General features: G+C 32.9%; 1 protein-coding gene across 6 annotated transcripts in view; it reads left to right on the forward strand.

Annotated features, from left to right (window-relative positions):
* ANKIB1 (ankyrin repeat and IBR domain containing 1) overlaps positions 1–12,970 on the forward strand; it is a 51,946-nt gene that overhangs the window by 34,732 nt on the left and 4,244 nt on the right. For 3 of the 6 annotated variants that reach the window (XM_034402254.3, XM_034402258.3, XM_034402257.3), the window contains exons 16-18: positions 2,287–2,465; positions 4,285–4,336; positions 11,695–11,806. In XM_034402254.3, coding sequence (XP_034258145.1) covers positions 2,287–2,465; positions 4,285–4,336; positions 11,695–11,806 — 343 coding nt within the window. The remainder of the gene's footprint in view (positions 1–2,286; positions 2,466–4,284; positions 4,337–11,694; positions 11,807–12,970) is intronic. The other 3 variants (XM_034402256.3, XM_087892882.1, XM_087892883.1) reach the window with 1 other exon arrangement.

Below are 12,970 nucleotides of genomic sequence, written 5' to 3' on the forward strand. Positions count from 1 at the left end.
GGATCTGTGCCACTAACCTTAAGTAGTTGCTTGATAGGAAGACTCTGATCTGAGACACTTGGATTGGCCAGGCATTCTGAACCCCACCCAACACTTCTCAAGCCATAATTTGATAAACTAGTCATGCATTACAAACACATTTATCTTACTTATTGCCAGTATTTTGATTATTTGTATTGCAAATACTTTATTTGTCAGTTGCATGGGGGGGGGGGAATATTGACTTTGATAGATTTGGCATTATAGAAATATAATAATAAAAAAACAACTTTAACAATAGAAAATAAAGACTTGTCCAAGATGCTATATAAAGACTCCCTTGACCCCACTTTACTATATGTTTTATTCTTATTTTTATCAATATAGTGTAATTGTTAAAAAGTTGGATTAAGACAGTGATGGCCAACTTTTTGGGCTCAGCGCATCAAAAATTCAGACTTGACCCCGCTAGTGTGTTATACCCACTTCTCTGAACAATACAGGAACAATTCTCTTATCTTCCCGATCTCCAATCCAAGTCACCCTGATGAGTGGCACTCAGCAGCAGGGTCAAAGCTGAGCCTGAAGTAGACACCCACAATTTAATTTCAGCCCCAATGCTACTTCAAAAGACTGCCTCACACTGTTCCCAAAGTGCATCAGCCTGGGGAATGGTGGGATAACCCAACACTTCCCAGGATCTGCCATGAGCCACTTACCTTCAGCTGATGTTCTTTGTGACAGACCCCTATGGCCTATTCAAGGCTGCTCTGAGTCACATGAACCCTTTGATCTTAACATGGCTTTGAAGAATGATGTTCTGTGGCCTATGCTGCTTCTGAACATCATGCAAAAGCACATTTCATTCTTGCACAATTTTTGGAGGTTCAATTCTGGTATGATTTCTAGGGGACATGAAGGCCATACAAGAGCATTCTTGTGCAACCTGCAAAAATTGTACAAGAACAGGGACATTTTTGAGAATAATTGTTGGATGTTGGCAAATCCAACTATGTCACCCAAAATATAGTGGCATGTCACAAGTTCACTACCATTGCCTAGGTCCTAGGAGTATTATGAAACAGGTTCAAATCTAACTTCATCCATAGAAACTCACTAGATAAGCTTGAATCAGCCCCATTCCCTCAGCCCAGCCATTCTCATAGATTTATTTTTCTAAGATGACTTAACAACCCAGATAAATATGAATCTAACACAAAATCCAGGTATGTGCATTCACAAATGTGCAAACAACATTTATTGTTTAGTAACCAGCGATATATATATATATATATATATATATATATATATATATATATATATATATATATATATATATATATATACACACACACACACACACACACACACACACACACACACACACACACACACACTTTTATTTGCTGTCACAGACCAAAATACAAATATAATTACAAAAGAACATGGGAAAAGTAACATCATGAACAGTTGGCCACCAGAAGCCTTGGCTGAGAGGAATTACAGCATTCTCCTCTAATGGTTACGGCTCTTTAAAAAAATTTAGAAACCTGAGAAGTAATGTGTGAGGAGCCATCCCCTAAACAATATAAGGTCAAATTACTAGCATTGGATCCAGAGAGATCTGTTTCTAGGAGAGACAGTAATTTAGTCCTGCCCTCGTTATACATAGGGCAGTGTAAAAGAACATGCTCCACAGCATGTTCGACCTCAGCTCTATCACAGGGGCATAACTGCTCACTTATCAGAAGCCTCTAGTAACCAGCTTTTTTCAGCTGATATAATTTTATGGCTTTAATAGATTGAACCTATCATTTTACCGAGTTTTTCCCCAAATTATTTTTTCTACATTGCATTAATAAATTATAATCTACATTAAATGGATATTCTTCTTATAGAAGTCATTGAAGTGCACTCTTTACAAGAAATAAATGGCTCTTTAAAATGTTAATTTCAAAGGGATTACACTTTAATAAATAAAATGACTCCTTGGGGTGTTGCTGCCAATCTAAAACTCAAAAGATTTCTTACTTTTTTTATTGGTATAGTAAAAAGTGCATTATTGCATGTGTTGTAATGCTTCCTGCTTAAGTGGATTATACAGTTATAAAATAGTAAACCATAGAAACCTCAATTTTTTACTGGAACTATAAATTCCAGTAGAATTTAATTTTAGTTATATCCCTAACCATTATAATAGGGAATGCATCTTTTTGTGCATATATTTGTCTTCATCATTGATTATATAGCCGGCACATATATTTTCATCTTGTAAAGTGTTGGTTACAGTATTATTTTCTATTGTAGACAGACCTTGAAATGGTTACAGAAGATCTTGCTCAGAAAGTGAACAGACCTTACCTTCGTACTCCCCGCCATAAAATCATCCGGGCAGCTTGCCTTGTTCAACAGAAGAGGCAAGAGTTCTTAGCTTCTGTAGCCCGTGGAGTTGCTCCTGCTGATTCTCCAGAAGCTCCAAGGCGCAGGTAATCCCATAAAATAAAGACTTGCACCCCAAAAGAAGTACAATTTGTAAGTACCAAGTATGGTAAGCCTGTCTTACAACCTTGTTTGTTGAGAGTAAGGTATAGTAAACTGATGATGTCCAGTTGTTTTGGACTGCAACTCTTTTCATTCTTTTAACATAGCCAATACTAGCTGAGCTGATGCAAGTTGAAGTATAAAACATCTGAAAAGCATCAGGCTGCCTACCCATGATTTAGAAAAACAGCAAATAGTTTGCCTTGAATAATTCATTTTAAAAATTTATGAACTTGGTTTAATCATTCCATTGCTTAATTATTTTAAGTCATGGGGTGCATTGGTGCTTGTGACTAAAATTAAAATAAGGAGAAAAGTTATGCATGTTCCATTTTGTTAGAGGTGAGAGTGCAGAATTGTCCTTAGAAACTTTGAAGTAAAATGTATATGCAGATGTCCCTACATATATGTGCTGTGTTATGAAACACAGAATTTTATTTGTTGCCCTTTGAACAGCTGACCTTTTTTCATGAGTACAGAATTGTGCCAATACCAGGAATTAGAGCTCTGTGGCATTTGTAAATATGCTAGATAGTCTGATTAACTTATTAATTGCCCTAACCCTGCTGATCTCTCACAGGGCATTAAAAACCTGGTTTTGTCATGGAGCCTGGGGCCCTGATAGCAAGGGTAAACCTGTGTCATGGCTTCTTTGAATGTTTGTAAGCCTTCTCAGATGCTATTTTTATATCCTTTTTGCTACTTTAACTCTGGTTTTCATTCTTTTTAATTCAGAGCTGCCCAAATTCATATTTATGAAATGGACAGTTTATACATTTAATGCATAAATTTTATTCTCATAGTAAATGATCATATTAAATCAAATATTTTATACCAAATTTTATTTATAGGAGAAAAGAAATATTTATTTTATATATTGTATATTTTTTGCATTCTATTTATTTTATGATAAGCTCCCTAGAGTCACATATGTGATATGGGCAGCTATATAAATAAATTAAATAAATGTGAAAATAGTACCTTGAAAATAGAATTACACTTGAAAATTAATCATGATGACAGAAAACGTGATACACTTTTAAATAAAAAGCAAAAAAAATAGGTTAATGTGCTCTTCTTGAACTGATTCAGAGAAGAGATTACTTCAACCACTCATTTTCGGAACAAGGCACAGAAGGTTGAATTGTAATTTTTGCTGTTTCTGATTCAAATATTGCATTAGATTGTCAGGTTCTCAATGTAGCCATTAAGTCCATTCTAACTAAATGTGTATGGTATACCTTTTCCTGAGGCATTAGCAGAAAATTTCGTCCATGATCCAAAGATCCTTGACCTTCCTTGCCTTCAAGAAAGCAGGATGTAAGGCTGGATGTTACTGAATTGTTTGGTTCCATTTCCTCCTCTCCCACACCATTAGAACTTCTTTTAATTGTTCTACTATTGTAATCCTTACTAGCTGCCCAGAGTCTTTATTAGTGGTAGCCAAGAAAGTTGAAATTATAAATAAATAAATGTTGCTGTTATTGGCCAACTAGAAAGTAGTGTTAGCACTAGCTATCCATGTTTCAACTGAAAAAGTTGGTGGGATTGGATTGAGTGGGATATGTTTTTGTGTCCATGCAATGAATGAATGTTTAGATTGATAATTTGAAATCTTGACCAATTTTTAATTTTCTTGGCTTATTAACGCTATTAAAATTATATAAATAGCTAATTAGCAAATAACTTTTCAATTGTCTGGTTGAGGGGAAATTGTTCATAGTTAATTCTGTTCTCCAATAACAAAGTATGTTTAATTTATAGCTTTGCTGGTGGAACATGGGATTGGGAATATTTAGGATTTGCATCCCCTGAGGTAATTTTTGTCATTTTTAGTTATATAAATTTACTTATTACAGAAATAATTAAGGAATTTCACTTTGCATGAATAGCTTCCCAATGTTGTTGCAAATTGTACAAAAGTTTGCAAGGTGTGGTTTGACTTTCTATTTTTTGTAGCTTTACAATGCAAGGATTTTTTTTTCCTATCCAGTGGTGAATAATATATAACATATAAATTTCTGTCCTTAAGGGTTTGATCGGCAGCCTGGTCTTCCAGCTTCTCAACGTCTGCTTGAGTTCTGGCAGGGCAAATGGTGATAATTGTCACAACTGAAATAGAATTTTGAACTTAGTTAAACGAATGAGAGCAATTATGTTCTATCCCTTGCAAATGAAGCTCCCTACTTCCTCCTGATTGTTAGAAAATGAACGCTGCAATCAGGTTGTCATGGCAGAGCAACCTTGCCAACAGTGTACCACAAAACAACAGTCACTTACCGAGCTGGCTCCTGAATTGAGTTTACTATTTAGCTGTTGTTTGGTACATAATTTTCATTTTTTAAATTTTTTTTAATGCTTCTTACTTGGCTACTGTCTTGTAGTTACAAGTATTTTAAAATCTTGCTTTTAATGAGCACAAATATGTTCCTGTAAGACCATTTTCTGCCCAGGCATTGGATCACAAACAAAAAGCTAATGTAACATTGTAACAGATTAACCAGAAGAGTTTAACTTCCTTTTTGTATCATGGATATATATTTTTTTTACATCTGTTGTGTGATGGCTAAGATTTTTATCTTTCTTTGTGCTCTTGGTATCTTACCCATAAAGTTGATACTCCTACACAGAGTTCACATAGGAAACATCTAGGTGGAAAGTCAATGCCTTTTCTTTCTTTTGTCCCTTTGCCCTACAGTTTTCTCCCTTCCGTTTTCCCTCCTTTGTTTTCTTATTACTGTCTTTTGTATTTTTGTATTTTATATTACATTCAGATAAACTAATAAATTTTTTGAAATACAGGAAACATTTAGTGGTGTGAAAGATCTTTTGGCAGGAATATCTTTATCCCAGCATGCATATTCCTGGTGGTAGTTTCTATCTTTCTCTAGGCAGTTTCTTTTTTTACTGCAAAACAAGCAATTGCATCTGGATTTTTCTTCTCAGAGAACATTTGTTTCCTCTTGTTTTCCTTGTGGATGACAATTATACATGTTTTGTTTTATCTTTGTAAATCTTTTCTTTTTCAAAAAATTATTGTTTACTTTACGTGCAACTCATTCCAACCCGCACCATTCAAGAGATTGCAGAGTTTGTGGCATATAAAATAGACTTCAGGAAGTATTCCGACTATAGACAATCTCTCTGCCTTATCTGTCTTGTGTACATTGCCACTACTTCACTAAATGAGTTGGAGGATTGTACTTCTGAAAATGGGGGTGGATCATGATTATAGCAACCTCTTTTCTGGAGTTGTAATTGGTAATATTTATTTTGGAACTGAGCATTTCCTTCTTTTTCATAATTTTATTGAAAATTTTAAAAATGAAGATCAAAACTAATACTAACTAATATACATAAGGAGGAAAAAAAGAGATAGAAATAAAAGAAAAGCTAAAAAAAGCTAAAAACTGAAAGAAAGGGGGGAAATAAAAAAGAAAGGAAAAAGATAACAATAAGATGTGGTTTCAGTCTTCTATACAGCAGCTATAAGTACAATTTATAAATTTACCTCTTTTTCTAAAGCCTCAATATGACTCTCTTCTTTCTATAATCTCATGTCTAATCATCAAAACCATAAACCTATGTCCATTTTTTCTGTTATATGCAAAAAGTCCATAAAGGATTTCCAATCAACAAAAAACATGATGATGTCTTTTCCCTAATGAAGTAAATCAGTTTGGCCATCTCAGCAAATTACATCATCTTCATGAACCAATCTTCCATTATAGGTATTGCTGAAAGTTTATAAATACAGTACAATAATCTGGCTCTACTTGTCATATTAAAAAAATCAGAGTTTTGAGACTTTTTCCAACTCTTTGTTCATCAATTCCAGAAGAAAGATTTCTGGTCTCAAATTGTAAACTTTAAAATTCTCTGAATCAGTGTATTTGAATCCAAAATTTTCTATACTTCCACCAAGCAAGATGAAAGGTACTTCTTATTGTTCATATTTACAATGTAATTTTGAAGTGCCTTTACACATTTTAGACAATATTGTCTGATGAAAGAGTGAGTGCTGCTAAGGCTTCTAAATCCAAGTTACCTGCAAAAGCCCTTAACTTGTAAGCTATTTTTTTATATTTACTTCCTAAATCTTCTTATCCTGTCTTATAATTCAGTATTTCAAGAACCACAATAAACAAGATAGGACATACATGTCCTGCTCCTTTCTGTATCCTTTGTTTGATATCCATTAGCAGTTATTCATGCTTCCTTTGAAGTATAAATCATTCTTACCCATTTTATAAAGTTCTTTCCAAAGTTCATTATCTTACAAAATTTTGAACAAGAAAGCCACATCCAAGTTATTCCAAAACTTTGAACAAGAAGGTCCAATCCAAGGACTACTACACATCTAAGAAAATCAAGTGGCTTATTTTTCATTATACCAAATATTCCAAAAGGTCCAACACATTTCTAATAGTGTCCTTTAACTATATTTTAAGTAAAAATCCATATTAATCCCCATGAATACATTCTTAAAAATTACTTTTAGTTTGTCAGTCAGCATTGTTGTAAACAACTTTTACTCATTATTCAATAATGATTCAACTATACTGCCTTGTAAAGCCAAATTTTGTTCCTCTTTAAGTATTACTACCATATTAGCCTCTTTCCAACTTCCTTGCGTTTTCACTCCCTGTGAGATATTCATTGTGCTGTATTTTGTAAAACTTGTAAAAATTCATCCTCAGAATATTTATAATAAGAACCTAGTAATCTATCCAGTCCAGGCACCTTTTCAGCTAATCTTTTTTATAGCTTCACAAACTTTCCTTATTGTTATAGATCCATTCATAATTTGTTTCTGTACTTCTGTAATCCTCAGTAAAATTTAGGAATACATCTATGTTCTTCAGAGATATATTACTTGCATTATACAAGTTGAAATAATATTGATGAAATGCCTTCCATATTATTATGCTATCCATTAATACAGTGTCTTCCATTTGTAATTTCAGCATTATTTTCTTTTTTGTAATTTATATGCCAAAAATGTGCCTGGTTTGTTTGTAAACTCAAGGATATATATTTTTTGGCTTTATATAGTACATTTTTATTTCCATTTCTCTGTTAACATAGATAACAATCTTTGTAAAGTTTTATTTTGTTGAGACATGCTTGCCTTGTCTGGAAATTTATTTAATTTTTCTTCTTTTCTCCTTATACCATCCAAAATAGCTTGTGTTTTCTTCTGCCTCTTTTTTGTTATCATTTTGTCTTATTATGTTGTTTTATTATGTTGTATAAAATAATTTCTGTTAAAAGTTTACTTTTGTTCCAAACAATTCTTAAATCAATACTTTTATCTAAATTATTTCTAAAAAAAAATTTTTTTTTACAATCCACTATTTCTTATTTCTATAGAATTTAAGAACTGGATTTTCTTTCACAAATTCTAGGATTATGATCCAAAAAAGTCTTTGGCAGTATTGGTACTTTAGAAACCTTAATATAGTAGCCACATCATCTCTATCTTAGAAAAGCATCTTGTTTTTCAGAAAAAGTAGGTATATTCTCTTGAATTGTTGATTCTATCTACATATATCAATGATCCCTAAACCGTCATCAAATCAAATAAAAAGTTGGTAATTTGCCTTGAATTAATTTTAATATTCTTCTCAGACCTTCTATCTAGTTGTAGGGAGACTATTCTGGAATTGAGCATTTCTAAACCAGGCCCAAGGATGATGTTTTTAAATAATCTCTGGTTCAGGTGGTCACATCATCAGCAATCCCATTTTCCAGCACTTTTCCCCGATTCCAGGAAATTCATTTTCATTGCATTAAGAGAAGCAACTGATAAAATCTAAGTGGCATTCTTGAACAGAAAGGAAATAGATAATAAAAAAACCTCTTTCTATATTTTTAAACTGTATGGATATACCAGAGAGCAGGCTAGATTTTGTTTACCCTTAAAATGCAAGGCTTCCGTCTGCTGTGGTTTTAACAGTGATGGCCATTTTTAGCATTTAAAGTCTTTTCTGGGAATCCCAAGAGTCAGTGATTTCACAGAATGGCATATACTAATTTCAGTTGCTGCAAAAATTAGATGTTCTAACTCAATAACAGCATTTTAGTATTTTATCACAAAAGATTATTCCCTTGGTGTTGGTTAATTATTCCATTGATTTCTTTTCAAAGGAAGTGATGAAAATGTTGGCTTCAGCTTAAAGGGCACCATTATTCATATATGTAGCCAAATGGATGAGTTAGTCCACTTCTAATCTTGTTAGAGATCTTTGAATTACTTTCTACAGTCTATATTTCACTATTTCAGTATTTAATTTCACTTACTTTTCAAGAATCTTTTATTAAAGTTATGTGATGGTGGAAATGGTAGCTATTTGATTGTGAGCCCTTATGATTTGATCACCTTATTTCTACACTACAAGAACTAAACATGTTGATTTTATTTAAAGTATCTTCACAAACTTGTTTCTGCTTCCTTCCAACTACTTGTCTTACCTGCTTCATATTCTTCTACATCATACCCTAGGTATTTATAGAGCATTAGATTTTTGTATGGATTGTATTACTTCGGATATTCATATGCTATCAACGTTCGCTAACCTTACATCAGAGTTTTGCAAACTGACTACCTGCCACCTTGTAAGCAGAGATCTTCTTATAGAAAGTATTCCAAACTTATTTTCTTTTCAATAAGCTTAAGTAGCTGCTTGATCAGAACCTTCACTGTTCATTCAATATGATGAGGGGGGAGTGGAATTACAGAAAATATTTTGAGAGGGTAGTGCTCTTTTGTACGTATGTGTTTGGGCATTCCCTCGTATCTCTGTTGATGTAAGCTTGTTACTTAGCTTTATGAAAGAACTAGAGAGACTATGGATTAAAAAAAAACCAGATTGCTTACTTCTGACTGTAGTTCTTCAGATCTGTGGAGACACTCAGATATTATCTCCTCTACTGACGTCTCATAAGGACTCGTTTTTTTCAAGGGCTGACCCAGTTTTGGGAAATTAAAGGAACAGGTGGAAATTATGATCAAGTGTACCCATTTGGTGGTGAGTGCTTCCAGCAAAAAACACTATTGCAACCATGACATAGTTCCTATGCAGGAGCATTATTCACATGTGTATAAGCATAGTTGACTGTGCCCTTTTATCTTTAGCATTTTGTTTTTGATCTGTGCCTTACAATTAGCACCATCATTTCTATGAACGAGTTCATCGTACTGTTGCAAGATAGCACAGTAGACTGAATAAAAACTGGAAAAATGAACAGTGGAGAAACACTATCCATATAGTTATGAGAATCCAATTAGCCCCAGCCTAATGTGTCATCAGCAAGAACAACAAAAGATTACAAAATGAAAAGGAAATTAAAAAATAAAACTTGCTAATTCCAGGCACGTGAAATATAAATATGAAAATAACTGGGATAGAGAGGAAGGGATTTTTTCTTCTTCTTCAATCCTTTCTTTAGGATTGTTTTGTGATTTATACTATTGCATACTTATGCATATTTCCTTTTTATAGTCACTGGATAGCATTATGCTTGCAAGACTATAGTTTGCTTCTTATATTCAAATAAACTGGCTGGCTTTTCCCCCCAATAATTAAATGTTTGCAATGAAACATTTTAATTATTCAAAATCAGTGAATCTTATTTGAAGTTTGCACTGCTGTATAACTGGTATGAGAGAAATTAATAATTTTATTTGAGAATTTGCCTGTTTATTATATAATGCTAAACAATGAAATTATTACCTAAACTAAGCTTGATCAATATTTAAGCAAGATGAGAATATTTTTGAAAAGTTGAAGCAAGTTAGTAAAAAAAAAGTCACCTTAGAAGCATTGGATGAAAAATTTGTCTAATTCAGAATTTTTATTATTGACTAGACCAACAATTTTTTTCCAAGAAACTCCTCTGAACTATTTTGTGCATTTTATATCACTGACAGCATCTGATTGTGGTATTAGTTAGAAAAAATAACATTATAATGTACAGTCTTTTCAAACCCACCCACCCCCATCCATTAGCCATCACAGTCTGAATTAATCAGAAACTAAAGCTAGTTATGCTTATATGAAATATATATTATTTCTGGACAATTAATAAATATTACTGATATTTATGCCTATGATGACTCCTCATATGTCCTCCACTGAGTTCCATTGCAATTGGGGATGTGTGCTGATATTTTTGACCTGTGTTCTTGATTTTTGAAATAAAGAATACTTATCAATTAGGACTAGGTGCACTTCAAAAGTAATCTGGGCTGCAGATTTCTGTGGCCCTTCAAAAAAAAAAAAAAAAAAGCCAAAGCCAAAAAAAAAGTGACTCTGAAAATAATTCAACTATCACCCTGTTTCATTTTGAACAAAAAATGTTCCAGGATTTCACAGAACTGTAAGTCAAGGTTTTTTTTCACATTACATGATAAGCAGTTGATGGAAAATATGCTGATTAGATCAATTGAACATTGAACATTTCTGAATATGATTGATTCATGACACTGAGTTTGCTAGAATGCTTAATCCAAAGATATAATTTATCAATATGACACTTGCTAAAACTGCTGCAGGTTATTTTGGTAATTAACTCATAAAAAAAGAACACTTGATAGACTGAACTAGTAGAGTGTTGCTGAGTGTTTTAACAGAGACATTATCAGGCAATTTTTGTTGGCAATACTTATTTTATTATATCAAGAGAAAAGCAAAGAGGGAAGCAAAAGTCTGTTCATCCAGTCTGCTACATTGTTATCAGTGCTGATAAAAGAAGAATAAGAGCATACAATATCAATTTGGATTTTATACACACACACACACACACACCACACACACACAATCGACACACACACAGTTATATATAAAATAATATGTGCATATATTATACTAAGCTGATTAGTTTAAATTAATAGCCTTGAAATACTCATAAAAATGCAACCAATCATGCAGCAGTAGCAGCTTCTTTGATCTTAGCTGAATTTATTTAGCAAATTTATGTATTTTTGGAGTTTTATTTACCAAAACTGCATGGTGTTGGTTGCTACTTAGTTATTTACTTTTTATGAAACAGGTGATTTTATAATGCATAAAATCACAGGGAGTATTTTTTTTTCCCCATTAAGCTTGTTTGTTGTGCTCCAAATATATTACTGCATGCTTCCCTGTATTTTGTAACGTTTGGTTTATGCAGGAATATGCTGAATTTCAGTATCGGAGGAGACACAGACAGCGCCGACGTGGAGATATGCAGAGTCTGCTGAGTAATGCTCCAGATCCTGATGATCCAAGTGAGAGTACACTAGGTAACCTTTTTCCTACAGTGTCTTTATTTTCCTTTTAACCAGCTTTTATTTAATCAGAAGTTTAATGGTGGGCTATCATTCAGTTGTTTTTCAACAAAAAGAAGTGATTAGTTAACACAATTACCATATTAATTGCCAAAGAGAATCCCTTCTTTTAAGTCCTCAAAAGAAAAGTGAAATATTTAAAAAAAGGTACCATATTTCTGACTTTCAAAATGAAAATTAGATATAGCAGTATGCTTAACAAATGTAGGATTCTCAGAATTTATTAGATTGCATAGAGATGGAAATGTAATTTTATCTTTCATAATAAACTGAGAATTAGATAACTTTTCTCCTTTCTACTATTTTAGAAAAGTATGAAGCATCGTTTGAGGTGCATTCTATTTTGGTCGTTCATATCAATATATCTTGATATTTCAGAAATTTGTCTTTTTATTTTTATTTAACATTTTTAAAAGTTAAATAAGAAATAGAACCATCTTTAAATTTTAAAAAATAGACATCAAAGGAAAAACTAGAAAATAGAAAAGACAAGAATACAAACTAAACCCCCAATCAACAACATTAACTAAAAAAGAAAAGAAAAAATAAATCTATGTTACATTTTATACTTATCAATAGTCACTGGTTTGTGACTATTGAAAAAATATTGTAATGTAATCAGTACAAAATGTTATTGTAAAGTATCAAAAAAAATCTCTGATACAGTAACACATATTGCTTTATCCTTTGATTAGTAGAAAATGCTATTTTTCTAAATACTAAAAAAGTACTATTTATATACTGTATTTTTCGGAGTATAAGACGCACTTTCTCCCCCCAAAAAAGTGAGTGGAAAAGTCTGTGTGTCTTATACAGAGAATAAGGGGAGGGGGTTTGGTGTGCTGCTGATCAGCTGTTCTAGAATGGGCTGCAGTGGTGAATGGGCCACACTGAAAGGGCAGTGGCGGTGGCAGCAAACAGGCCAGATGACTAACGGATGGATGTTGGGAGGCAGATTTTTTTTTTCTTGTTTTCCTCCCGAAAAGCTAGGTGCATCTTATAATCTGGAGCGTCTTAAAGTCCGAAAAATATGGTAATAGTAAATACTAAATACAAAGAATAGAAGATACTAATTTTCCTTTTCCAGAATAGATATTCAACTATCATTCCCTGACATCT

Source organism: Pantherophis guttatus, chromosome 4 (assembly GCF_059756535.1).
Source record: "Pantherophis guttatus breed Tessera chromosome 4, ASM5975653v1, whole genome shotgun sequence".
Classification (NCBI taxonomy): Eukaryota; Metazoa; Chordata; class Lepidosauria; order Squamata; family Colubridae; genus Pantherophis; species Pantherophis guttatus.